Source organism: Neophocaena asiaeorientalis, unplaced genomic scaffold (genome assembly GCF_003031525.2).
Source record: "Neophocaena asiaeorientalis asiaeorientalis breed wild unplaced genomic scaffold, Neophocaena_asiaeorientalis_V1.1 scaffold256, whole genome shotgun sequence".
Lineage (NCBI taxonomy): Eukaryota > Metazoa > Chordata > Mammalia > Artiodactyla > Phocoenidae > Neophocaena > Neophocaena asiaeorientalis.
The window spans coordinates 5162898-5187231 of NW_020185324.1; the positions used below are offsets into that span (position 1 = coordinate 5162898).

At 39.6% G+C, this 24334-nt stretch overlaps 1 protein-coding gene across 6 annotated transcripts in view; it reads right to left on the minus strand.

Moving 5' to 3' along the window:
- Positions 1-24334, minus strand: part of AK3 (adenylate kinase 3) — a 45782-nt gene that overhangs the window by 8172 nt on the left and 13276 nt on the right. Inside the window, exons 2-7 of one of the 6 annotated variants that reach the window (XM_024734206.1) lie at positions 24176-24334; positions 11300-11419; positions 9947-10119; positions 9183-9301; positions 4001-4127; positions 1152-2880 (exon numbers count right to left, since the gene is read on the minus strand). In XM_024734206.1, coding sequence (XP_024589974.1) covers positions 4007-4127; positions 9183-9301; positions 9947-10119; positions 11300-11419; positions 24176-24326 — 684 coding nt within the window. In that variant the 5' untranslated portion in view covers positions 24327-24334 and the 3' untranslated portion in view covers positions 1152-2880; positions 4001-4006. Of the gene's footprint in view, positions 1-1151; positions 4128-9182; positions 9302-9946; positions 10120-11299; positions 11420-12024; positions 12046-12070; positions 12091-24175 lie in introns of those variants that run through there. The other 5 variants (XM_024734205.1, XM_024734208.1, XM_024734209.1 and 2 more) reach the window with 5 other exon arrangements.

The window sequence follows — 24334 nt, forward strand, 5'->3', positions numbered from 1 at the left end:
TAAAAAAATAGTTTTCACTATTCCCTGTTAACTCAGTCTCATTTTATTAATGGTGGTGGAAATAATACTGATTTAAGATTATTCTCTAGGAGAGGAAGACAAGTAACATTCTCATCCAGTTGTACCATTAGTGGGCTCTTTCAAATATTGCCTAAAAGCTCACAATCTCCTGTAACTTCTCTCTAGGAAAATTGGGACTTCTGTCCGCCTGGCATTCCTATTACCCTTTTAAAAGTGAACTAATTAGATGATGCCCAAAGAACATGGATATAGTTTAGTTAAGTAGATTCTCTTACAGGATGAAAACATTGTGGGTTTAGGCAAAGTGATCCTGAAGTTAATCTTGGCACATTTTCAGAGAAAAATAAAAAGATGTCAGTTTACTGTTCTCAAAGTCATGTATTTCAGTTCTTAAATTGATATGGGACAGAAACGTACTTGTCTCAGCTGAGGGCCAGGCTTTTCATTTCATTGCTGCTATATCATATGCATTTTAAAAGTCTATGCATTCATTTCCCATCTGTAATGGACATGTACATACTATTTCACAGGTCTTCTAAGAAGCTGACTCATCTAATAAGTATTTATTTGCTTGCTTACTAGGTAAGCTAACTGGGGGGGAGGGTACAAAGATGAATAAAAGTTGATTATGAATTGCTTACCATCTAATAATGAAGTTGAAACCATTCTCATAAGGCTTGAAGAATTACATTTAAGGTTTGATGTTTTCTAAGTATGAAAATGATTTTTAAAGATTCTCACATATTTCACTTGTTTCTTTAAATGGCATGATTTGTCATGCTATTTACTCTTCAAACACTTAAGAGTCCTTTGGTAAAATATGACACCACCAGACTGATTTACACTTTGTCGTGCAATTTGACCTGCACAACAGTTTAACTTTTTACTCAATGCTATATGGAAAAACGTGATCATTAGTGAGCTAAAGAAAAAAAAAAAAAGCTAGAGCTGGGTGTGGACTCTGCAAAACATATGGGCTTTCACCAGAAGCTTTAAACACAGCTAGACTATTTTGTGTTTAAAATTTTTATAACTTCTAAAATCAGAATCTTGAATTGCAAAGATAGGAGGGCTGTTTCTGCAGTTTACCAGTGTCTTGGAATATTTTCTTCTGTTAATGAAAAGACAACTTATGTTTTAAAATACAAATTTATTGTTGTTGGTTACAGTATTACAGAAATTTAATATAATCTGAGGTCTGTAATTACCATGATTTGTTGTTAACATAGGTAAGTTTTGTCACAAAGTATGAATGTCCAAAATATTTTGCTCAAATACCATTGTAAATAGCTGGAGGGGAAGCAGCTGTGGTGTAGGGTTTAGAAATCTGAACTATTTCAAATGGAATTAAATAAGATTTCTGGATGGTACTAACCGCCACTTTGCATTTCCCACAGCACATTCTGCTTATGAAATTTGTACCAAAATAACTTGTGGTACTCTAGAAAATAAGGTAATGGGTTGAAGTCTTATTAGCTTTTAACTAAGGCATAATAGCTTCTGGCCATGGCATTCAACTCCAGACATATTTTCATGTGACACATAAATCATAATGATAGTTATTATAGCAGAAAACAAATGCTTTTTTTAATAGTGCAGGCGTCTCCCAAAGTAATGGATATATGTGCAAAACTCTGGGTTGTTTTGGGAGTGGGGAGGGAATGATCACAGGAAGAAGGGTCTTAATTTTCATAGCTATGTTCTTCTATCCCTCTTTTTGATTTCTAAATCTCCTGAAGGTGTCAAGAAGGCCAGTATGGCTGCAGTATTATGGCAGGAGATAAAGTGTAAAATGAAACCAGCCTACATATCTAAAACAGTACTGTTTTAAGACAATTATTATTTAGAAAGCAGACTAATTCAGAACCAAATGAGACATCAGGGCAGCAGAAGGGACGGTGAGATAGAGTGGGCCCTATGAATTACCAAAGACAATGTAATATCCACAGTTCTAAATTTTCATTTAATTCTAATACACTGATATTAATGTATGTTTGATAATTCATAAGTTTAGTAGTTCCCAACATTTTTAGAATGCACATATTAACATTCAAATAAGGCATTAAAGGAAGTTTTGTGAAGGATGAAATGTTTACCATAATACTTTTTTAAAGCCTTGGTACATTTTTGAAAGATCAATATTGAATTTTTAAAAATCTAAGAAAAGTAAGGTTTTTTTCCCCACAAGATATGTAAGAATCGCTTGCTGGCATTTGTATTTTCAGTGCCTAGCATAAAACAGGCCAAATTTTCAAAGGTAGTTAATAATGGTTTATACGATGACTTGTTTCATTTCATCTAGCACCAAGTAAGAGATTGAAGATACTGTCGGATTTCTCCTTCACCTCTCATTGCCCTGCTCTTCCTAACAGGCCACCGTGTAAGCACACATCCCGTTGCCCCACTAAGGAATCAAATCATTTTCGTTTTAAAATGGCTGTTCAGATTACATTCACCGGCAGAATTCTTCCCCATTAAGGTAGGATAGCAGTTAACACTAGTAGCTGTCAACTTCTTTGATTAGGAATAAAGAACTCTTCTAAGCAAAATCAATCAGTTTCCTGTTTTTTTTTAACATGTCATGTAAATCCTTTTAATTGCTACACCTTTACTAATCATGATTGTTATTTATGTCAAGGGAATTTTCCCCAGGCAAACATGATTGATTTCCTAATGAAAAAGTATGCTTATTTTACGTAGTGCCATGGGTTTTCTCTTATGCTTCTTTCTTTCTTTCTTTCTGTCTCTTCTCTTTCTTTCTTTCTCTTTGTTACTCATCAAGGCAGATCATACATTTGGATCAAAAAGAGAAACTGGCAAGTAGATCCTAAAGCACACATTTCTTAACCTGAGTAACACCTGAAAACATAAGAGTTTAATTACATATTCTATTGAAAATTCAACTTTGGTGCTTTTGCAAGAACTTATGCTGTCAATTTCTAACAAATCATATCCCTCAGTACACAACTATTTTCAAAAGAAAATAAGTCATAGAAAAGTATATTTTCCTATATGCTAATTGGTACACTTTTATAGCAAATCAAAAATCTGGAGTAAACTGAAAGTATGTTTAACAACAAAATATAGCATATATGGCTACTATAAGTTTGCTAGTGTAAAGTGTAAAAAAATAATAGACACCTCAATTAGAGTCAGGAGACCAGAAGGGGGAGCTCTCATGACTTGTGAAGATAGTAGAGCCCAACAGAAGAAGACAACTCTCCTTTCCTGGCAAGGACTCAGCCAATGAAAAGCCACGGACTCTTTGTTTACTATAGCCCTCCCAACTTCCTTTTCCCTCTATAAAAGCATTCTCCTTCCCTTGCTGTGAGGAGGACTTGCACATGGCTCACCATGGTTGCAGACCCCAAATTGCAATTATCTGCTGATCTCGAATAAACCCATGTTGCTGGAGAAATACCTGGCAGTCTATTTGTTTTAGGTCAATAAACGGCAGCAGTGAATTTGCATTCTGCAACTAATCTGTAAATCCCGTTGCTTTTTTTCTGGAATTCTGTAGGCACAGTGTCCCACAAAACTGTGTACCACAGTGCTAGAGATCTCTTTTAGCATCAGTCTACACAAAAGCCTCTGATAAGACACTTCGCACAAGTGACATGGAATTTTTTTTTTACTTTTCAAGAAAAATAAGGAAACTTTATCAACCACTCCTCTTCTGAACAAAACTTAGATTATTACCAACTGCTCTTTTAATTATGCTCAGTAATTTTCAAAAGTTGAGACATCTCTGATGTTTTTAAATTGTGCATCCATAGAAGATAACTGGATAAAACACAATAGACATTTCAAAAGATGAATCTTCACATCTGACTCATTTGGCACATCCTTAATTTCCAGAATAAAATCAGCAGAAATAAAACACAATTTTCAAAGAATTTATACATGCCAGAGTCTTAGGACAATGAACTTCTAAATGCACAGACAAGGAGCTTCTGCTCATCTTACTAGTTATACGCACTTTTCCTCAAGGAGTAACTGATGCTTTCTGGTTTATTTGTGGAACTTTTGTTTGTAGGAAAGCATATACACATGGCCAGATCTTGTTGGTTTCTGTTCCGGAGAATGTTTCCAACACCCCTTTTTTCCTAAGGATGAAAAACAAACAAAAAAAAGACAGGTCTGACAGCATAAAAAAAGAAAATCACGGGCTGAATGGGAAAAGATATTTGGAAATGATTTATCTGATAAGGGGTTAATTCCAAAATATACAAAGAACTTATACAATTCAACATCAAAAAAAATAAACAATCTGATTAAAAAATGGGCAGAGGACCTGAACAGACATTTTTCCAAAGAAGACATACAGATGGCCAACAGACACATGAAAAGATGTTCATCAAAAAAAAAAAAAAGTTCATCATCACTAATCATCAGGGAAATGCAAATCAAAAGCAAAATGAGATATCATCTCACACCTATCAAAATGGCTTTTATCAAAAAAACAACAAATAACAAGTGTTGGTGAGGATGTGGATAAAAGGGAACCATCATGCACTGTTGGTGGAAATGGAAATTGGCACAGCCACTGTGAAAAACATTATGGAGGTTCCTCAGAAAATTAAAAATAGAACTACAATATGATCCAGCAATTCTACTTTTGGGCATTTATCCAAAGAAAACAAAAACACTAACTCGAAAAGCTATATGCACCTCCATGTTCATTGTAGCATTATTTATAATACCCAAGATATGGAAACAACCTAAGTGTCAGACGAATGCATAAAGAAGATGTAGTATGTATATAAAATGGAATATTATTCAGCCATAAAAAAGAATTAAATCTTGCCATTTGCAAAAACATAGATGCACCTAGAGGGTATTAAGCTAAGTGAAGTAAGTCAGAGAAATATAAATACTGTATGATTTCACTTGTAGAATCTAAAAATCAAACCAAATGAACAAACATAACAAAACAAAAACAGACCCACATACAGAAAATAAATTGCTGGTTGCCAGAGGGGAGGGATACAGGGGAATAAGGGAAATAGGTGTGGGATATTAAGAGGTAGAAACTTCTGGTTTCTACAGAAGTTTAATGTAAAATAAAATAAATGTCATGGGGATGCGATATACATCATAGGGAATATAGTCAATAATATTGTAATAACTGTATGGTGACAGTAACTAGACTTATTGTGATCATTTTCTTTTTTTTTTTTTTTTTTTTTTTTTTTTTTTTTTACAGACTCCGGACGCGCAGGCCCAGCCGCCATGGCCCACGGGCCGAGCCGCTCTGCGGCATGTGGGATCCTCCCGGACCGGGGCACGAACCCACGTCCCCTGCATCAGCAGGCGGACTCCCAACCACTGCGCCACCAGGGAAGCCCTGTGATCATTTTCTAATAAAAAAATACTGAATCACTATGTTGTACATCTGAAACTAATATAATATTATAAGTCAATTATACTTCAATTTTTAAAAAATGAAAGAAAAAAACCCCACAGGTCTGGGTTTTCCTAATGAGCTTTTCAAAATGATTCTTAAAAGATGATAGTGTAGATTTAAGGGTGTCAGTAAGTATAGGTCTGTGTGATCAAAAGAGAAAGGCACTTGGCTGGGTGTTAGAAAACCTAGATTTTGGTTTCAGTTGTGCACTCTGGCTAACACAAATGGTCACTTTTAAGATGCACCTATCATTTTTTGAGCATGTGCTAAGTGCTAATAATTCATTTAATCCTCTTTAAAGCTCAAGTTTCCTTATTTTACTGATAAAACTATGTGTTAGGGATGTAAAGCAATAACCCAACTCACCAAAATGGTAGTAGGTTTCCAAACACAGGTCCTGCCAAACATCAGAACATCCTTGGCTTTCTCTGTCTACTTACCCCTTTGCAAGACAGCTTTCTAATACTTGATTATCCTTCCTTCTTTCACTTGGTTTATTTTTTCTCTATGCTCTCCTTCTGCATTTTAGGGAAAAGGGAATTTTAAAACGTTGTTTTTATTGTTTCCTATTGGGTTTCTCCATTTCTCCCCAGGCAGATTTGTCTGGCTTGTTACCATGCCAGCAGCCAAAGTCTATTCACTCCAGTTTCCTGAGGGTTCAGTGGTGATAAGTATCAGAATCCAGGGGCTGCTTTTCAAAACAGATTCCTGCCAGAGATTCTGGCATTCCTCTTATTTACTCTCCTCCTCCAGCTACTCATATACACACTGGCTTAAAGGCCGCAGAAGAGCAAATGAAGAACTCTGGTTTATTACTTTCTAAAAACAGGATCTGTCATACTTGTGCAACCTTTTCACTAGATTTTAAGATGTTTCACTGGGAACAAAAGCATTCCTTTCTGGATACCTCATAAGATTTGCCAGTTAAGACTATGTTAAATAATTCCCACTGTTTTCTTGGTAAGAAACATCTGTTAAAGCCCTCCTGCTTCTAAATTCACAGACATCTTGTAAAACTTTCAAGAGAACAAGCTTCTTAACTGTTGTAAGCCTCTTGAAGAGCCACCTTAAAGTCAAGCCAATGTCAGAAGTGGGTTAATTACTGAAGGAACAACTATAGGCACCTATTCAGTCCTAAAGCTGTGTACCTTGGACAAACATGTGTCACCTTAATTTCTATGTAATAAAATGGAGCCAGCTTCAGCTATTGTTCCTCTAAAAAGTAAAAGCATCATATCGCTTGTAAACGCAGACTTAATTACACTATCCGATGTCCCACAGCTGAGAAGTTTTAAGAGCAACAATACAACTGTCAGTATTTTAAAATAACAATGCAGACTCTAAGGCTGCTGCAAATACCACTTGTAATTGTTGGTTAAGTCTAGTCCTAGTTTTATGTGCAGGAGCTTAGACGGAAATGCTTTGATTGATGCCAAGAGGTAGCAAAAGCCAGAAGCCGAGAAAGACTAGGGTACCTCCTGAAAATAGGGACCCGGGCCATACACTTCATCTCTACAGTCTTGCCCAAATTCCCTCCCCACATTTTACAGAACTAATCCCTACAGCCACTGTATTTCCACTGCATTCTGTTATTACCTCTGTTAATAGCCTCACAGTGTTCTTATCTGCTCAGCAACAATGTGTTCTCCCTTCTTCTGGTTACTTTTGAACGAATAACAAACGCCTTTTAGGGAAACAACCTTTTCACCAAACTCAGTCTGTGAGATTCAGATGGTACTGTCCCTACTTCCCAGACTCAAGTATGGACATGATCAGAGCTAGTTAGTACTAACTCCAGGACTTTTGCAGGCAAAGAGGCTCTCTTTTCTGCTGGGGTAAACTGGTAGGACGTGAGCTGGAATGTTGAGGGGCTCACACAGGGAGAGCCCACCTGAGATTGAAGCCAACATAAGGAAGTGGAGTGACCAAGGCCTGATGACACTGTTTGAACACCTGGACCCAAACTATCTACCTTTGGACCCTTTAGTTACATGACCAATAAATTTCCTTTTGCTTAAGCTAGGGTGAATTAGGTCTCTGATTCACATAAGCACGTATCACATTGTATGATGAATATTGTTTACCCAGCACTTTGCCTCATAAAGAAGGTGAGTTTCTTTGGGGCTGGCAGGGACTGGGTCTAATTACGTGTGTGGACCAGGGGCCTAGCTAGCACAGTGTCAACCGAGTAAATTATAATCGTTACCACTGAGTGATTTAACAGTGCCAGGACTGCTGTAAGTCTACAGGGGCTCTCTCACTTCACTCCCTTAACAACCCTATAAAGTGGGTACTATTTAATACTGCTCTGATTTTACAAGTGAAGAATTTGTGGCACAGAAGTTGAAACACCTTGCCCAGGGCCACACAGCTGGTGATCTGCAGAGCCAGGCTCTTTATATAATCAATCACAAAATTATAGTAACAGCTACTCCCTTGTAATTTCACCCTCCAGAAATAACTATTAAAATAATTTGGAGACTACTGCTTCAGAATTCACTGCATAGTTACCCCATTACAACAACAACAACAATAGCAGCTAATAATCATATAGTGCTTAATGTGTGTCAGACACAATTCTAAGGGTTACACATATTAACTCCATCTTTCAACCCTTTAGTCTCATCCCCCTTTTACAGTGGAGAAAACAGAGGTTAAACAAGAGGTTAAGGTCAAGTTAATAAATGGTGAGCTGGGATTTGAACTTAGGCACTCTGGCTCCAGAGTCTGTGCTTTAACCCCAGCACTGTCCTGTCCTAATGCTGAGTCATTTTTCAGTAAGTGAATGAATGAAAGGAAAGTGAATGTAATCAATCCTCTGTTAGGAGAGGGGAAGGCTGAGTAAAGAAACGGAATTATTTCTTAGCCTGAGTCAATTATTAATTCAGTAGAGTTCCCATATTTGTGGTGGGATATGACTTCCCTTAAGAGTTAACAAAACTATGTTTGAATATAAACTTCTAAAGACTGTTTGGCAAATAAATGATCTGAGGATTATGTCCTTTGAGAGTCTTCTGTGCTGTAGTGTCCTCTATTGTCACAGGGAGTGGGCACCATTAGGTTTGCCTCCCCGGCATTCATTCCAGCCCTCCCTCCACTAGACAACAGAGTTTGGGTGAGACTGACCCACTCCCTGCTCTGGGTGTGGACCGAGTGTAATCTCTCCCATCCCAGTGACTGATTCAGGAATGGGCAGTAACCTAGGCCTAGAATACAAAGCATTCCCTGACCACAGTGGCTGTTCAAGTTGGTTCAATCTAAGGCTTTTGTTCACTGTGGGGAAGGCGACCCCTCAGCCTTTCATAAAGAGAATGCTGTGGCTGTTCCTGGCAACCATGTATAACTATGCAGGAAGCCTGAAGACAGAGCCAATACAAAACAGAGAGAAGAGCAAAATTCCGATCAAACCTAGGGGCAAATGAAGCCCAAACTACCTTCTGGCCTTCTCTGTTACACAAGCAAATACATTTCCTTTATTTATTTTTATTTTTTTTTGCTAAGAGTCTATTTTATTGATTTCCACAGCTATTACAATGAAAGCAAATGAAAGCAAAAAACTTTCTTTTAAGCTTAAGCTTTTGTTTTGATAGACAATTTATCAAAGTATACAACATTTTAACATTTCCTTTATTATTTAAACCAATTTGAGTTGGATCTTCTGGTATTTTAGCGTTTTGGCTATAAAGCATGGATAATCAGAAAATGATTTAGTGATTCATCATACAAGAGAAGTTGTGAAAAGTGACCAACTCACCGGTAGTATTCCAGGACGGGCTCTGTTTGGGCTTCGTAAGCCTTCAGTCTCTTGACAACCGTCTCTGGTCTATCATCCTCACGCTGAATGAGAGGCTCCCCAGTCAGATCATCAATGCCCTAAATGGGAGTTAGAAGATGCTGGCATCAAATATCATATTTTTGAAGGATATTTTTATAGGTAGTTAACTGATTTTTAAACAGACATCTATGCAAGCAGCAAACAAAAATGTGTTTTTAAATAAATGGAATCAAATCCAAATCCAGGTCATTGCGACACAGAGCCATGAGACCCCACGATCATTTCCACAGTGTCAATCACCTTCTCTTTAGAGCAAAAGGTTTTCTAAGCAGCCTCTAGATAATTTTATATTATATATTATATTTATGTTATATATTATATTATATATATTACATTAAAAACATATATATACAAAAAGATTCAGCTACAGACTGGGAATCTCAACTGCAAGCCCTAAATAACCCAAGGTGTCATTAATCCCTACTGCCCCAATTTCTAACACACTCCCTGACACAGAGTAGGAAATCAATACATGCTTTTGAAGGAATAACCCCCGTTGCTCCTGGGGATGCCTTTACTACCAAGCTGACTGGACTAGACGATTTGACTACACCAAGTAACCTGAGAACATGCCCTCAGGAGTTCTGGTCATCCAAGGGTATCCAAGGTCACCTGTGAGTGCAAGAGGACTGGAGACAGTTGGCTACGCTGAAGGCCAAGTCAGTTCCCCCCTAAATACTCACTATGGTTTTGGGAGGGTTGAATTCGATGTTGTAGACACGGCCACTGCCTGGATGGATCCAGCGAGCAGTGAGGCGTTGCTTGATGACCTCAAAGGGCACGTTCAGATTAATCACTGTGTCTATCTGATAAGCTCTATCCAGGGCTTCTGCCTGTGGAAGTGTCCTTGGAAAACCTTTACAAAGTAAATTAAAAATCAACAAAGGGGGCTTCCCTGGTGGTGCAGTGGTTGAGAGTCCGCCTGCCGATGCAGGGGACACGGGTTCATGCCCCGGTCCGGGAAGATCCCACATGCCGCGGAGCGGCTGGGCCCGTGAGCCATGGCTGCTGAGCCTGCGCATCCGGAGCCTGTGCTCCGCAACAGGAGAGGCCACAACAGTGAGAGACCCGCGTACCGCAAAAAAAACCAAAAAAAATGAAAAAGGAAGAAAGAGCCATGGGGAGAAAGGGGAGAAGGAAGAAAATTAGTTAATATTGAGCAATGTGAACAAAAGCAATAACACCAGGAAGGCGGATGACAACCTTGTTGTAGTTGTAGGGCAGCCGTGATAGTTAATTTTATGTGTCAACTTGTCCAGACCACAGGTTGCTCAGATATTTGGTCAAACAGTATTTTGGGTGTGTCTGTGAGGGTGTCTTTTGGGGTGAGATTAACACTTAAATCAGTTGACTGAGTAAAGCAGATTGTTATCCCTAATGTGGATACGCCTGGATAGAATAAAGTTGCTGGCCTCCCCAGAAGATAAAGGGGAATTCCTCCTGCCTGACTGTCTTGCAATTGGGACATGGCTTTTTCCTGCCTCTGAAATCAAACTCAAACATCACCTCTTCCTGGGTCTCATCTGCCTTCAGACTGAAACCACACCATCACACCACCGGCTCTCCTGGGTCTCCAGGTTCCTGACTCGCTTTGAAGATCTTAGGACTTGCCCACCTCCATAACTGTGTAAGCGAATTCCTTATAATAAACACCTCTCTCTAGAAACTAAACATCAACATATCCTCAAGGATCCCGCCACACCTCTGGCTGGGGAATGTTTACAGCTGATTGTAAGTTACTCTCCAGCCTTCCTTCTTCCTTTTGTGATCCTCCCTTATCCTAAATATTCTCAAAGAGCGGGGAAGGAACAAAAAGTCATATCTGAAGGAGCTTAGAAATCATGCAGTCCATTTCCCTCTTTGCATTTAAAAAAAACCAGGCCAGAGAACATGACTGGCCCCCAAGGCCCCAGGGTGGGGAGTGGCAGCACTCAGGCCCCCTGCCCACCATCCATGTCTGTAGCGCATGAAATCCTCACTCTCCTGTCTGCACGCATCCTTTTGGGCAGCTGAAATATTCTCAATATTCCACTTACCATCCAATAGCCAGCTATATTGGGTGAGATTTTTCAGCTCATGAAGGACCAACCGAGTCATGACATCGTCTGGGATGAGCTTCCCTTGGTCAATGAAAGTCTTGGCTAACACACCAATTTCTATAGCAGAGGGGGGAAAAAAGAAAAGTCAGCAAGTGCATCTATTCTACCCTATTCTAGTCCTCTAGGAAATAGGTTACCTAAAGACGCTCCCTGGATAACACACTCATTTGAAAATGTGCATCATCAACTTTTGTGATAAAAACAGAGATTACAAAATAATCTACGCCTATTTCAAAATCTCCATTACATAAAAATAATGGAAAGCTATAAACCAATATGTTAGCAGTAGTCATCTCTGTTAGAATTGTTATCTTTTCTTTTTTTTAACATATTTTCACTTTTCTGTGTTTTTCTAAATTTTCTATGGGAAAAAATATATATACTAACTGAAATTATTTTCTTTTTAAATAAGAAACTGAAATAGTCATTATTTTTAAGTGGCTCAGTTTAAGTGCTGGCAATCATGTTACTATAGAGATTTTTCTAATCCTCTAAGAGATGCTGCTGTCACAATTCAGTTTTTGACCAGATCAGCACTGTGATCATGTTATATTTTAACTAATGAAATACATGAAAAGAATTTATGAACAACTTTTATGTATTACCTATAATTGTATGTCATTCTTACACAACAGTATTTTCATTTCCTCATCATCTCTTACCAAACTATTTACACACATTCAGAACTTTTCATGCCACTGTAAAAACCTGTGTACTGGGCTTCCCTGGTGGCGCAGTGGTTGAGAGTCCGCCTGCCGATGCAGGGAACACGGGTTCGTGCTCCGGTCCGGGAAGATCCCACATGCCACAGAGCGGTTGGGCCCGTGAGCCACGGCCGCTGAGCCTGCGCGTCCAGAGCCTGTGCTCCGCAACAGGAGAGGCCACAACAGTGAGAGGCCCGCGTACCAACAAAGAAAAAAACAAAAAAACCTGTGTACTTATAGTTTTGTGCTCTTTTTTCACTTAGCATCATTTTGTAAATATTTTTCAGTGATTTTACATAGTCATTTAGTCATTTTTGGTAACTAATACTCCATCAGTATATATCTATGTTTGATAAAAATATACTCTTTCGGACTTCCCTGGTGGCACAGTGGTTAAGAATCCGCCTGCCAATGCAAGGGACACGGGTTCGAGCTCTGGTCCGGGAAGATCCCACATGCCGCAGAGCAACTAAGCTTGTGCGCCACAACTACTGAGCCTGTGCACTAAAGCCCGCGAGCCACAACTACTGAAGCTTGCGTGCCGCAACTACTGAAACCTGCACAACCTAGAGCCCGTGCTCCGCAACAACAGAAGCCACCACAATGAGAAGCATGAGCACAGCAACGAAGAGTAGCCCCTGTTCGCCACAACTAGAGAAAGCCCACGTGCAGCAATGAAGACCCAATGCAGCCAAAAAAAAGTCTACATCAAAAAAAAAAACTCTAAAAAAAAAATTTAAAAATATATACTCTATCATGGCAATATATACTGTTAGACATTTAAAATTTTAAATTAGTCTTGATTTTTCCCTACCACTTCTGCTTTTAAAGATCTTAACACTCTTTTTTTTTCTTTTTTTTGGGGGGTGGGCTTCTGAGTTATTTCTGATGGATAAATTCTCAGGATTCAGAGATTAAACAGTAAAAGTTTATGACTGTTTTCATGGATACCAAGGGGGGAGAGGGGGTGGGATGAATTGGGAGATTGGGACTGACATATATACACTACTATGTATAAAATAGATAACTAATGAGAACCTACTGTATAGCACAGGGAACTCTACTCAGTGCTCTGTGGTGACCTAAATGGGAAGGAAATCTAAAAAAGAGGAGATATATGTATACATATAACTGATTCACTTTGCTGTATAGCAGAAACTAACACAACGTTGTGAAGCAACCATAGTCCAATAAAAACTTTTTTTTTAAGTTTATGACTGTTTTCATAATTCTTGGTATGGACTGACATACTGACTTCAGAACATATCCTAAATTGTCAAATTCATGAAACTTTAGATTTCTAACTAAACACATTAAGCTTTTTTTAAAAGTTTATGACTGTTTTCATAATTCTTGGTATGGACTGACATACTGACTTCAGAACATATCCTAAATTGTCAAATTCATGAAACTTTAGATTTCTAACTAAACACATTAACTACATGGAAATTGGCTGCCGTATGACAGGTATACCGCTTGGGTTTATAAACAGCATCTGGAAGAGGCCCTGGGTTCTGAGAGCGCCCAGGACTCTCTAAAATACCCTCTTGGAAAGGTCCACATACTTAATATGTGTGCACCTCTCTGTTGTCAGGGTTTTGACCACTGCTCTGGGGAACACAGAGCTCAAACTCAGTATTGAGGAAAATCATAATTCTCCAAGGCTGAGTCCCTAAAACTAGTATTGGTCCCTCCCCTCCCTTCTCACTCTTCAGGCCAAGCCCTCAACTAATGGCAACAAATGGATTGAGATGATTGGATTAACTAATAAAGTACCTAATTTTATATTAAGTATAAGAATAGCCTTAAAAAAAGATGATCTGTTCTTGCCATTTCAACACTGTACCAGAGACTGTAGCCAGGGCAATGAGTCCAGAAAAAGAACAAAAGGCATCCAGAAAGGAAGAAGTAAAATTATCTCTATTTCTAGGTGATATGATCTTGTATTTAGAAAATCCTAAGGAATCTACTAAAAAACTATTAGAACTAATAAATGAGTTCAGCAAAGTTTCAAGGTACAAGATCAAAAGTATACAAAAATGAACAATATGAAAATGAAATTAAGAAAATTCCATTTACAATTGTATCAAAAAGAATAAAAAACTTAGCAATATACTTTTTTAAAAAAGCACAGAACTGGTAATCTGAAAACCACAACATTGTTGAAAGAGATTAAAGAAGATCTAACTAAATGGAAAGATAGCTTATATTCGTGGATTAGAAAAGTTAATATTAAGATGGCAAGACTCCTTGAAAATGATCTACAGATTCAATACAATCCTATCAAAATCCCAGCTGGTGTCTTTGTAGAAAGTGACAAAATGACTGTAAAATTCATATGGAAATGCAAGGTATCCAGAATAGCTGAAAACAATCTTGAAAAAGAAGAACCAAGTTGGAGGACATGCACTTCGGATTTCAAAAGACTGTTTGTACTGGCATAAGGATAGACATAATGTTGCTATGAATATTCATATATAAGTTTTTGTGTGAACACATGGAACAGAAATGAGAGCCGAGAAATAACCCCTCACATTTACGGTCAGTTGATTTTCAATGAGGATACCAAGCCAATTCAATGGGGGAAGAAATAGTCTTCTCAACAAGTGGTGCTGGGAAAACTGAATATCCATACACAAAAGAACAGATTAGGTTAGGTGGGCCTCTATCTAACACCATATTAAAAAATTAACTCAATATGTATATCACAGACCTAAATATAAGAGCTAAAACTACAAAACTCTTAAGTGGACTTCATTAAAATTTAAAACTTTTATGCTTCAAAGAACACCATCACCAAAGTGAAAATCCAATCCACTGAATGTGAGAACGTTCCTGTAAATCATATACCTAATAAGGAACTTTTATCTAGACTATCTAAAGAATTCTTACGACTCAGCATTTAAAAAGGAAATCCATTTTTTTAAACGGGCAAAGGTTCTGAATACAAAAAAAACATATATGAATGGCCAATAAGCACATGGAAAGATGCTCAACATCATTAGTCATTAGGGAAATAACAAATGGAAACCACAATGAGATATCACTTCACACTCACCAGGATGGCTGTAATCAAAAAGACATAACAACAAAAAAAAAAAGACAAATGTTGGCAAGAATGTTGAGAAATTGAAACCCTCATATATTGCTTGTGGGATTATAAATGGTATAGGCGATTTGGAAAACAGTGTGGCAGTTTTTCAAAGGTTTAAACAGAGTTACTACATGACGCAGCAATTCAACTCAGGTATATTTTTCCAAGAGAAATAAAAATGTAAGTTCACACGAAAACTTGTATGTGAATGTTCACAGCAACGTTATTCACAATAGCCAAAAAGCGAAAACAACCCAAATCTTCATCAAATGACAAGTGGGTAAATAAAATGTGGAATATCCATACAAAATTATATTGTTTAGCCATAAAAAGAAGTGAAGTACTGATACATGTTGCAAAGTGTATGAACTTTTTTTTTTTTTTTTGGCTACGTTGAGTCTTTGTTGCTGTGCGCGGGCTTTCTCCAGTAGCGGCGAGCGGGGACTAATCTTCATTGCAGTGCGTGGGCTTCTCATTGCTGTGGCTTCTCTTTGTTGTGGAGCACAGGCTCTAGGCACGCAGGCTCAAGTAGTTGTGGCATGCAGGCTCAGTAGTTGTGGCACACAGGCTCAGTAGTTGTGGCACATGGGCTTTGTTGCTCCGCAGCATGTGGGATCTTCCCGGATCAGGGATCGAACCCGTGTCCCCTGCATTGGCAGGTGGATTCTGCACCACCTGGGAAGTCCCAAAGTGTATGAACTTTGAAAACATGACAAGTGGAAAAAGCCAGACACAAAAAACCACGTATTACATCACACCATTTATATGAAATGCTCAGAGTAGGCAAATCTAGACAGACGGAAGGAAGATCAGTGGTTGTCCAGGGCTGGGAGCATTGGGGGAAAATGAAGAGTGACTACTAATGGGAATAGGGTGTCTTTTTGGGGTGATAAAAATGTTTTAAAATTGATTGTGGTGATGGTTGCACAACTCTGAATGTAATTGAAAAAAAAACACTTATTCATAGTTTAGGAGGGTTAATTTTATGTAATGTGAATTATATCTCAATAAAGATGTTTTTTTAGAAAAAGTAGGACTTCCCTGGTGGCACAGTGGTTAAGAATCCGCCTGCCAATGCAAGGGACACAAGTTCAAACTCTGGTCCGGAAAGATCCCACACGCCGTGGAGCAACTAAGCCCACACACCACAACTACTAAAGCCTGCATGCTCTAGGGCCCGCATGCCACAACTACTGAGCTTGCATGCTGCAACTACTGAAGCCCGCACACCTAGAGCCCATGCTCCGCAACTGGACAAGCCACTGCAATAAGAAGCCCACGCACTGCAACAAAGAGTAGCCCCCACTCGCCACAACTAGAGAAAGCCCGCACACAGCAACGAAGACCCAACACAGCCAAAAAAAAAAAAAAAATTAAAGATGAAAAATACCTGGTAAGCAAAACAAAACAACAACAAAAAGCCACTCATAAAACCAACATTACTCAGGAATAATTATCATCAAAACTGATAATATAGGGCTTCACTGGTGGCACAGTGGTTTAGAGTCCGCCTGCCAATGCAGGGGATGCGAGTTCATGCCCTGGTCCAGGAGGATCCCGCATGCCGCAGAGCAGCTGGGCACATGAGCCATGGCCGCTGGGCCTGCGCGTCCGGAGGCTGTGCTCCACAACGGGAGAGGCCACAACACTGAGAGGCCCGCGTACCACACACACACACAAAAAACTGATAATATACAAACCTCCAAATATTTTGTTTTATGAGTAGATAGTCCCATGCATAGTCTAATAATCATTTTCATATCACTAACAACTTTCTATATCACTAAACACAATAGTTATCAAAACCTGAAGCCTGTAATGCTTCCATTTAAAAGAAAAATAAAAATGATTCAACTCTCTACGTCATAGTCTAAGCAGTTTGTTTATTACATTTCAAGTTTTTACTCCCTCTTAAAATTACGCAAGGACTTTTGTCCAGCATATTCTTTGGACATTTAGTAAATTTTTATTCCCTTGATTGCGTATAATTTAATGTATCTAAATAGACTCCACATTAAAAAAAACATTTCCTTTTTTATTCAAAAAGTTAACGAATTTGGGAGCTTCCACACCTACAAAACACAAAAATCTAGTTTAAAAGTAAATCATTCAAAATAAACTGATTTTCTATAAAGTTATTCACAAATAAAAACAGAAAAGGAAGCTTAAAAGGGAATAGGAAGGGTTAAAACCAGCTTTTGATTTTAAGGATAATAATCAGAAATTCTAAAACACAGAAACATTAATACAAAAAAACCATTTTTAATTCTATATCTCCTTTTAACATCTGGTCATTCTTATAAGACTACTCAAACCAACCACACCTCATATCCGAACTAACTGGAAACAACTTATTGTTTGAGCAGCTATGAAGTACAAAAGAGGGCCTGACCAACCTGTAAATACAGTTCTCTTTTATATATGCCAAGAGAAAGGGCTACAGAGAATGAATCTAGTTCCTGCCAAAAGGGCTTTTAGCGCTTCCCTGGTGGTGCGGTGGTTGGGAGTCCGCCTGCCGATGCGGGGGGTGTGGGTTCGCGCCCTGGTCCCGGAGGATCCCACGTGCCGCGGAGCAGCTGGGCCCGTGAGCCATGCCCGCTGGGCCTGCGCTCCGCAGCGGGAGGGGCCGCGGCGGTGAGGGGCCCGCGTACCGCAAAAAAAAAAAAAAAAAGTGCTTTTAGCATTGTTATAATGTGCATAAAACTTTAAAAACATGTTGAAATAAAACTAGGAAAACAACAGGAATGAGTCAAATGATAGCTTTACACCCAATCACGGGCTTAAAAAAAAAAAAAAACTTTCTCAAATAATAAAGACTGAGTCAACATAGTGGTTACCTCTGGGGGGGCAGGAAGGAAATGTGATGGATAGGCACATATGGGGACCCCAAAAGTACTGGTTTTCTGTCTGATGGTGGGTAAATGGGTGTTCATTTTATTCCTCTTCTAACCATCAAAGAAATTATAATACTTTCATGCATGGGATATTTCACAAGAATTATACTGAAAATCAAAACATCCCTTGACCCTGGTCCTCCCTCCAACCATCACTCAATCTGACTCCTCTTCAGTGAAGCACCTAGAAAGAATTCCCATTCCAGGTCTATATTCCTCCCCTTCCCACTGTGCTTCAGGATAGAATGTCAACTCAAGAACTGTATAAAGGTCCAAGTGGGTCTGGCCTCATCTTATCTCTCCCCGACCTACCTCCCCACCATTTCTACCCAACCATCAAACTATGGCCCCAGCAAGGAGCTCCACATACTCTGGGTCCTCCTAGCCTTTGCACACGCCTCTTTCTCCTCTCTGTTGCCTGATAAGCTCTCACTCATCTTTCAAGATACATCTTAAAGGGTTCTTCATGATGAGGTGTCCCTCAACCTCTGAGGCAACCAAAAGTTCCTCCTCTGGACTTCCATAATGTCACAGACTTATCTCTGTTTCAGCACTTATCACACTGCTGAAACTACCTGTTTACATGTTGGTATGGACTGCATTGTGTCCCTTAAAATCCATATGCTGAAGCCCTGACCCCCCAATGTGGCTGTATTTAGAAATGGGGCCTTTAAGGAGGTAATTAAGGTTAAATGAGGTCATAAAGGGGAACTTTAATTTAATATGACTGGTGTCCTTACAAGAAGAGGAAGAGGAAAGACCACATGAGGACCCAGTGAGAAGGTGGCCATTTGCAAGCCAGGAAGAAAGGCTACACCAGAAACCAACCCTGCTGTCACTTTGATCTTGGACTTCTAGCCTCCAGAACTATGAGAAAATAAATTTCTATTGTTTAAGTCATCTAGTCTGTGCTATTCTGTTATGGCAGCCTGAGTAGACTTATGGCCATCGGCCTGCCCATGTTCCAACTGTGAGCACCTGCAGTGAAATATATTTGTCTCTGTATCTCCAGTACCCAGCACACATTGGGTGCTCGACAAATCCATGGATGGATGAATGAATGGATAGCTAGAGAGATGAGCTGCCTGGATTATCCTTGATTCTTTTTTTCCCCCCCAATAAATAAATACATATTTATTTATTTATTTACTTTTGGCTGCATTGGGTCTCTGCTGCTGCGCATGGGCTTTCTCTAGTTGTGGCGAGCAGGGGCTACTCTTTGTTGCAGTGCGTGAGCTTCTCATTGCGGTGGCTTCTCCTGTTGCAGAGCATGGGCTCTAGGCTCGTGGGCTTCAGTAGTTGTGGCTTGTGGGATCTAGAGCGCAAGCTCAGTAGTTGCGGCACACAGGCTTAGTTGCTCCGCGGCATGTGGGATCTTCCTGGACCAGGGCTTGAACCCATGTCCCCTGCATTGGCAGGCTGATTCTTAACCACTTAACCAGGGAAGTCCCTATCCTGGATTCTAGCCATGGAATTTTTGAAAGGCCTAACTTACCTTGTTAGAAAAAAAGAAATGGAGCAATCCTCACAGAAAGCAATATTGTTAAAGGTAGAAAACTGTGCTTAACGGTTTACTATCACTTGTGTAAAAAAGAACAGAGGGAAGAATAGGTAAACTCTGGGTTGTATGTGCATGAAATAGCTCTGAAAGGATCTTTTCACTAAATGTCCTTTTAAATTTTTTGGAATTCAAAACCATGTAAATGTATTGCCTATTTTCAATACAAATCAAAATTTTTGCCATTACAAAAATAATTTGCTCTGTCAGTATCATTCTAATTAGGCACATCTATGCTGCCTGTGTGTACATAATAGAAGTTTTGTTAGACATACAGAAACTTGGGAGCTGACAGAGGCTTTGAGGATTACCTACTGAGTTCAACTTCCCCAACTTACAAATAAGAACAAATGAGATCCAAAAGGGGTAGCCATCTAGTCCAGGATTATGTCTTTGAGAAGCACTAAGCTGCAGTGCAGTTTCTCAAACTTTGGGCAATCACATGGCAACCTTACAATTTCTGCCATAGCTGAACTATTATTTACTGTATAATTTTCTTTAAAGTGACCCAGCTTTTTAAATTTTTTTTAAAATTAATTAATTATTTATTTATTGGCTGCGTTGGGTTTTCATTGCTGTGTGCAGGCTTTCTCTAGTTGCTAAAAGTGGGGGCCACTCTTTGTTGCAGTGTATGGGCTTCTCACTGCGGTGGCTTTTCTTGTGGAGCGCGGGCTCTAGGCACGTGGGCTTCAGTAGTTGAATCACATGGGCTCAGTAGTTGTGGCTCACGGGCTCTTGAGTGCAAGCTCAGTATTGTGGCACGCAGGCTTAGGTGCTCCGCAGCATGTGGGATCTTCCCGGACCAGGGATATCGAACCTGTGTTCCCTGCATTGGCAGGCAGATTCTTAACCACTGGGCCATCAGGGAAGTCCAGCTTTTTAATTTAATAAGCTATAATGTTCACAAAATTAAAGGGTTGGTGTGCTAGTTATCATTTTTCAAATACACTTTGAAATTAAAAATTTTATTGATTTTTTATTTGCATTTAATTTTTGAGAAAAATTTTTGAGAAATGTTTTTGTCTACCTAAAATTATCTCATGAACCTCAATTTTGGAAATGTTGCATAATGGAGAGAGTAATTTAATTGGCATACAAGGAGACCTGGGTGTCCACTTTTGTCTCCCAGCGACTGGTTTTTATTATTGAGCAAGTTCTTTAACCTCTCCTGAACTCGGTTTCCTCATCTCTAAATGAGAGGGCTGGACTAATGACAAAGGGGAAGACTCAAGTTTCCTGACTGCAGGGTTCAGTGGTGGTCTACAGTTACTCCAGGTTTGCTACAGTCAACAGGTTCCCACATATTTCCAGTGTCTTTATCGCATCTGCTGGGATGATTTTAAACTTTAGCTATAAAATACAGCCATGGGTTATATAATACAGCATCATCATGAAATGGTGGTTGGAAAGTAAATTGGCACCATCCTTCCTTAGCATATCTGATGGTACTGTATTTATAGAAATTCATCACTAGGGAATTTATTTGAAGCAAATAAGTAGAGATGCTGCCAAATGTTCATGTACAAGGATAGTCATAACAGTATTAATTATAACAAAGAATGGGTAACCACATAAGTGTATAATAATAGGAAAATGTTTCAATTAACAATTGTGCAATCTTGATGAAACTAAAAGACTGCTTAGTGATGTGTGAACATGCTCACATAAGTGTGAAAAAAGGTATCTAAGCAATCATTTAGTCTGCAAAGACATACAAATGCAACAGAGAAAAAAAGAGAGGGACTTCCCTGGTGGTCCAATGGTAAATCTGCCTTCCAATGCAGGGGATACCGGTTCATTCCCGGTCAGGGAAATAAGATACCACATGCCATGGGGCAACTAAGCCTGCACACCACAACTACTGAGCTCGCGTGCCCTAGAGCCTGCGCACCGCAACTAGAGAAGAGAAAACCCGCACGCCACAACTAGACAGAAGTCCGCGCACCACAAGGAAGAGCCTGTGCTGCAACGAAAGATCCTGCATGCCTCAACGAAGATCCGGTGTGCCGCAACTAAGACCCAATACAGACAAAAAGAATAAATAACATAAATAAATATACATTTAAAAAAACAAAAGAAACAAAAAGGAGAAAGAAAAAAAAGAAAAAGCACCAAAGGGTTAATTATAATTGTCTCTGGGTGGTAGAACTATACAGGACTTCAATTTTCTTTTTTATACTCCCATGAAGTGTTTTCCTTCCTTTCTAGTAAATATACTTTACTCTTGGTATCAAAAAACATTAAGCAGTATTTTTTAAATAAAAGGTTACACCTCTCCTTTGGCTCTGATCCTGGGGGAAATATCCAATCCATTCACAAATATTTTTTGAGAATATATTCTTAGTCCTGAGATACAGAACATCTGTAATAACAATCTCATGACACCTCCCTCAACTCCATTTTCTGTTTTCTTTGTTAAAGAATTGCCTGTAGAGACTCCAGAAAGAGCAAGCGTCTAAGGCAGGCTGCACATCTTTCCCAGTGATCCTCTCCTCCCTCCCTCTAGCCTCTCTTTTCATGTTGTGGAGTCAGGAAGAGGATGGCGGGCTTGTCATGGGATGCTAAGGATAAACAAAGAGGGTTGTTTCTTAATTTAAAATAAAAGTTTACTTAATTTGCTTTAAATTTAATTTTTTTCAATGTTTTGTGTTTTCCCAAGTTAACATATCTTTAACTCTTCACTGAAGGTGTTCTCTAACACTCAATTATGCCTCACTGCTGAGTTATTTTTCAGAGAATCGCTTAAGTATTCTTTACTCCTTCCCACTTTGAATAACCTTGCCCCAAGATGGTGCAGTACTGGGGATTGTTTATTGTTACCTAATGCAATCTGTTGCATCAAGAACACTACGAAGTGAGCCAAACAGTTTAACCTTCTGAAGTTTAATACTTTATGATTTTTTTAAAGATCAATGTTAGGAGAAAAATAAAAGTAGTAATTCACCAGATTAGGTGATAAACCAAAGAACTCCACAAGACAAGCTAAAAACAGTTTTTTCATTTGAATGTCAGTATTCTGAAACAAACAAAAAAACCCACCTAGAAATAACCTATATAACCCATCAATAGGGGATCGGTTAAATAAACCATGGCAGATCCAGCAAATAGATACCTATACAAATGTTAAATAATGAAATGGATTTCTGTATTTTCGTGTGGAAAAATATCCTAGATATAGAGAAAACACACTGGTGCAGAACACATATTTAGTAGGATTACATATTGCATAAAACATGGGATATACATATACCCTGTATGTGCTTATACACAAATACAGATTTCTAAAAGCAAGCACATGACACTGCTCCCCTCTGAAGAATGAGACTGAGGCAGGGAATGAGAGAGAGTTTTACTTTTAATATTATGTACTTCCGTACTGTTTCCAATCCTTTTTTACCTTGTGCAAGGGGTTAGTCCTAATTTTTAAAAGGAGCTTCAAAATGACTTTGTTTTGGAAAGTAAAGGTCAACACTTTTGAGAGAGAAAAAAAAAAAAAACTCACCTTGCTGTTACTTTTGGAAAACAGCTTTCTTAAGATATAATTTACATAAAATCCACCCATTGTAAAGTGTACAGTTTGTTGACTCGATTTCGTGCTGAGTTGCAAGAATTTTTTTGGCATGAAAAACAAACAATCTTTCAGATAACCATGCACAAGAACAGCTTTCGTGTCTAAAGATCTAAGCCAATTTTGTGACAGCAAGGAGGGTAAATAATATTGGCCTTCAGATTATGGGGGAAAGGTCAAAACCAGAAAATTCCATAGCGTTTAACAAACAAACAAAAAATTAAAAAAGATGGGCTTCCCTGGTGGCGCAGTGGTTAAGAATCCACCTACCAATGCAGGGGACAGGGGTTCAAGCCCTGGTCCGGGAAGACCCCACATCCCGCAGAGCAACTAAGCCTGTGAGCCACAACTACTGAGCCTGCGCTCTAGAGCCCACTCGCCACAACTACTGAGCCCACACGCTGCAACTACTGAAGCTCGCTCACCTAGAGCCGGTGCTCCACAAGAGAAGCCACTGCAATGACGAGCCCGAGCACCGCAACAAAGAGTAGTCCAGCTCGCCACAACTAGAGAAAACCAGTGCGCAGCAACGAAGACCCAACAGAGCCAAAATTAAATAAATTTATTAAATAAATTTATAAAACAAAAAAGAAAAGAAAGAGAGCTCTAACAGTTCTCCAAGCGCAAGGGCTGACAGAGAATAAGCCACACACAGATCACGGACCCTTAGGAGCAGCTGCGACTGGGGCTGGACTTACCTCTCAAAGCCATGTGGTTTTCTTTAATCTTTGAACTTCGAATGTGTCCTAACTTCCTAGTGCGTTCCCTCAATAACCCACCTGAAGCTATCCACAGAGGCCAGAGGTTTCGGGGAACAGTATCTCAGCAGCTCGAGGACTTCCCCACCCCCACCCCCCGGGCGGCAATTGGGAGATGCTGCGCCCACACCCCTAGACCCGCATTCCTGGGACCCACTTCCCGAGCCTCGGTCCCTCCGCCCACAAATCCCCACCAGGACGACAGCGCACAGCCACCCCTCCCGCCCGGGCTCCCACCTGTGCCCCGAAGCATATTGTCTCGGAGCAGGTCCCCGCTGGAGAGGTGCTTCAGCTCGAAGTGTCTGGTGATGCGCGAGGACACGGTGCCCTTGCCAGAGCCCGGCGCCCCCATGATAGCTGCGCGCACTAGCCGCGCAGACGCCCCCATGGCCGCCG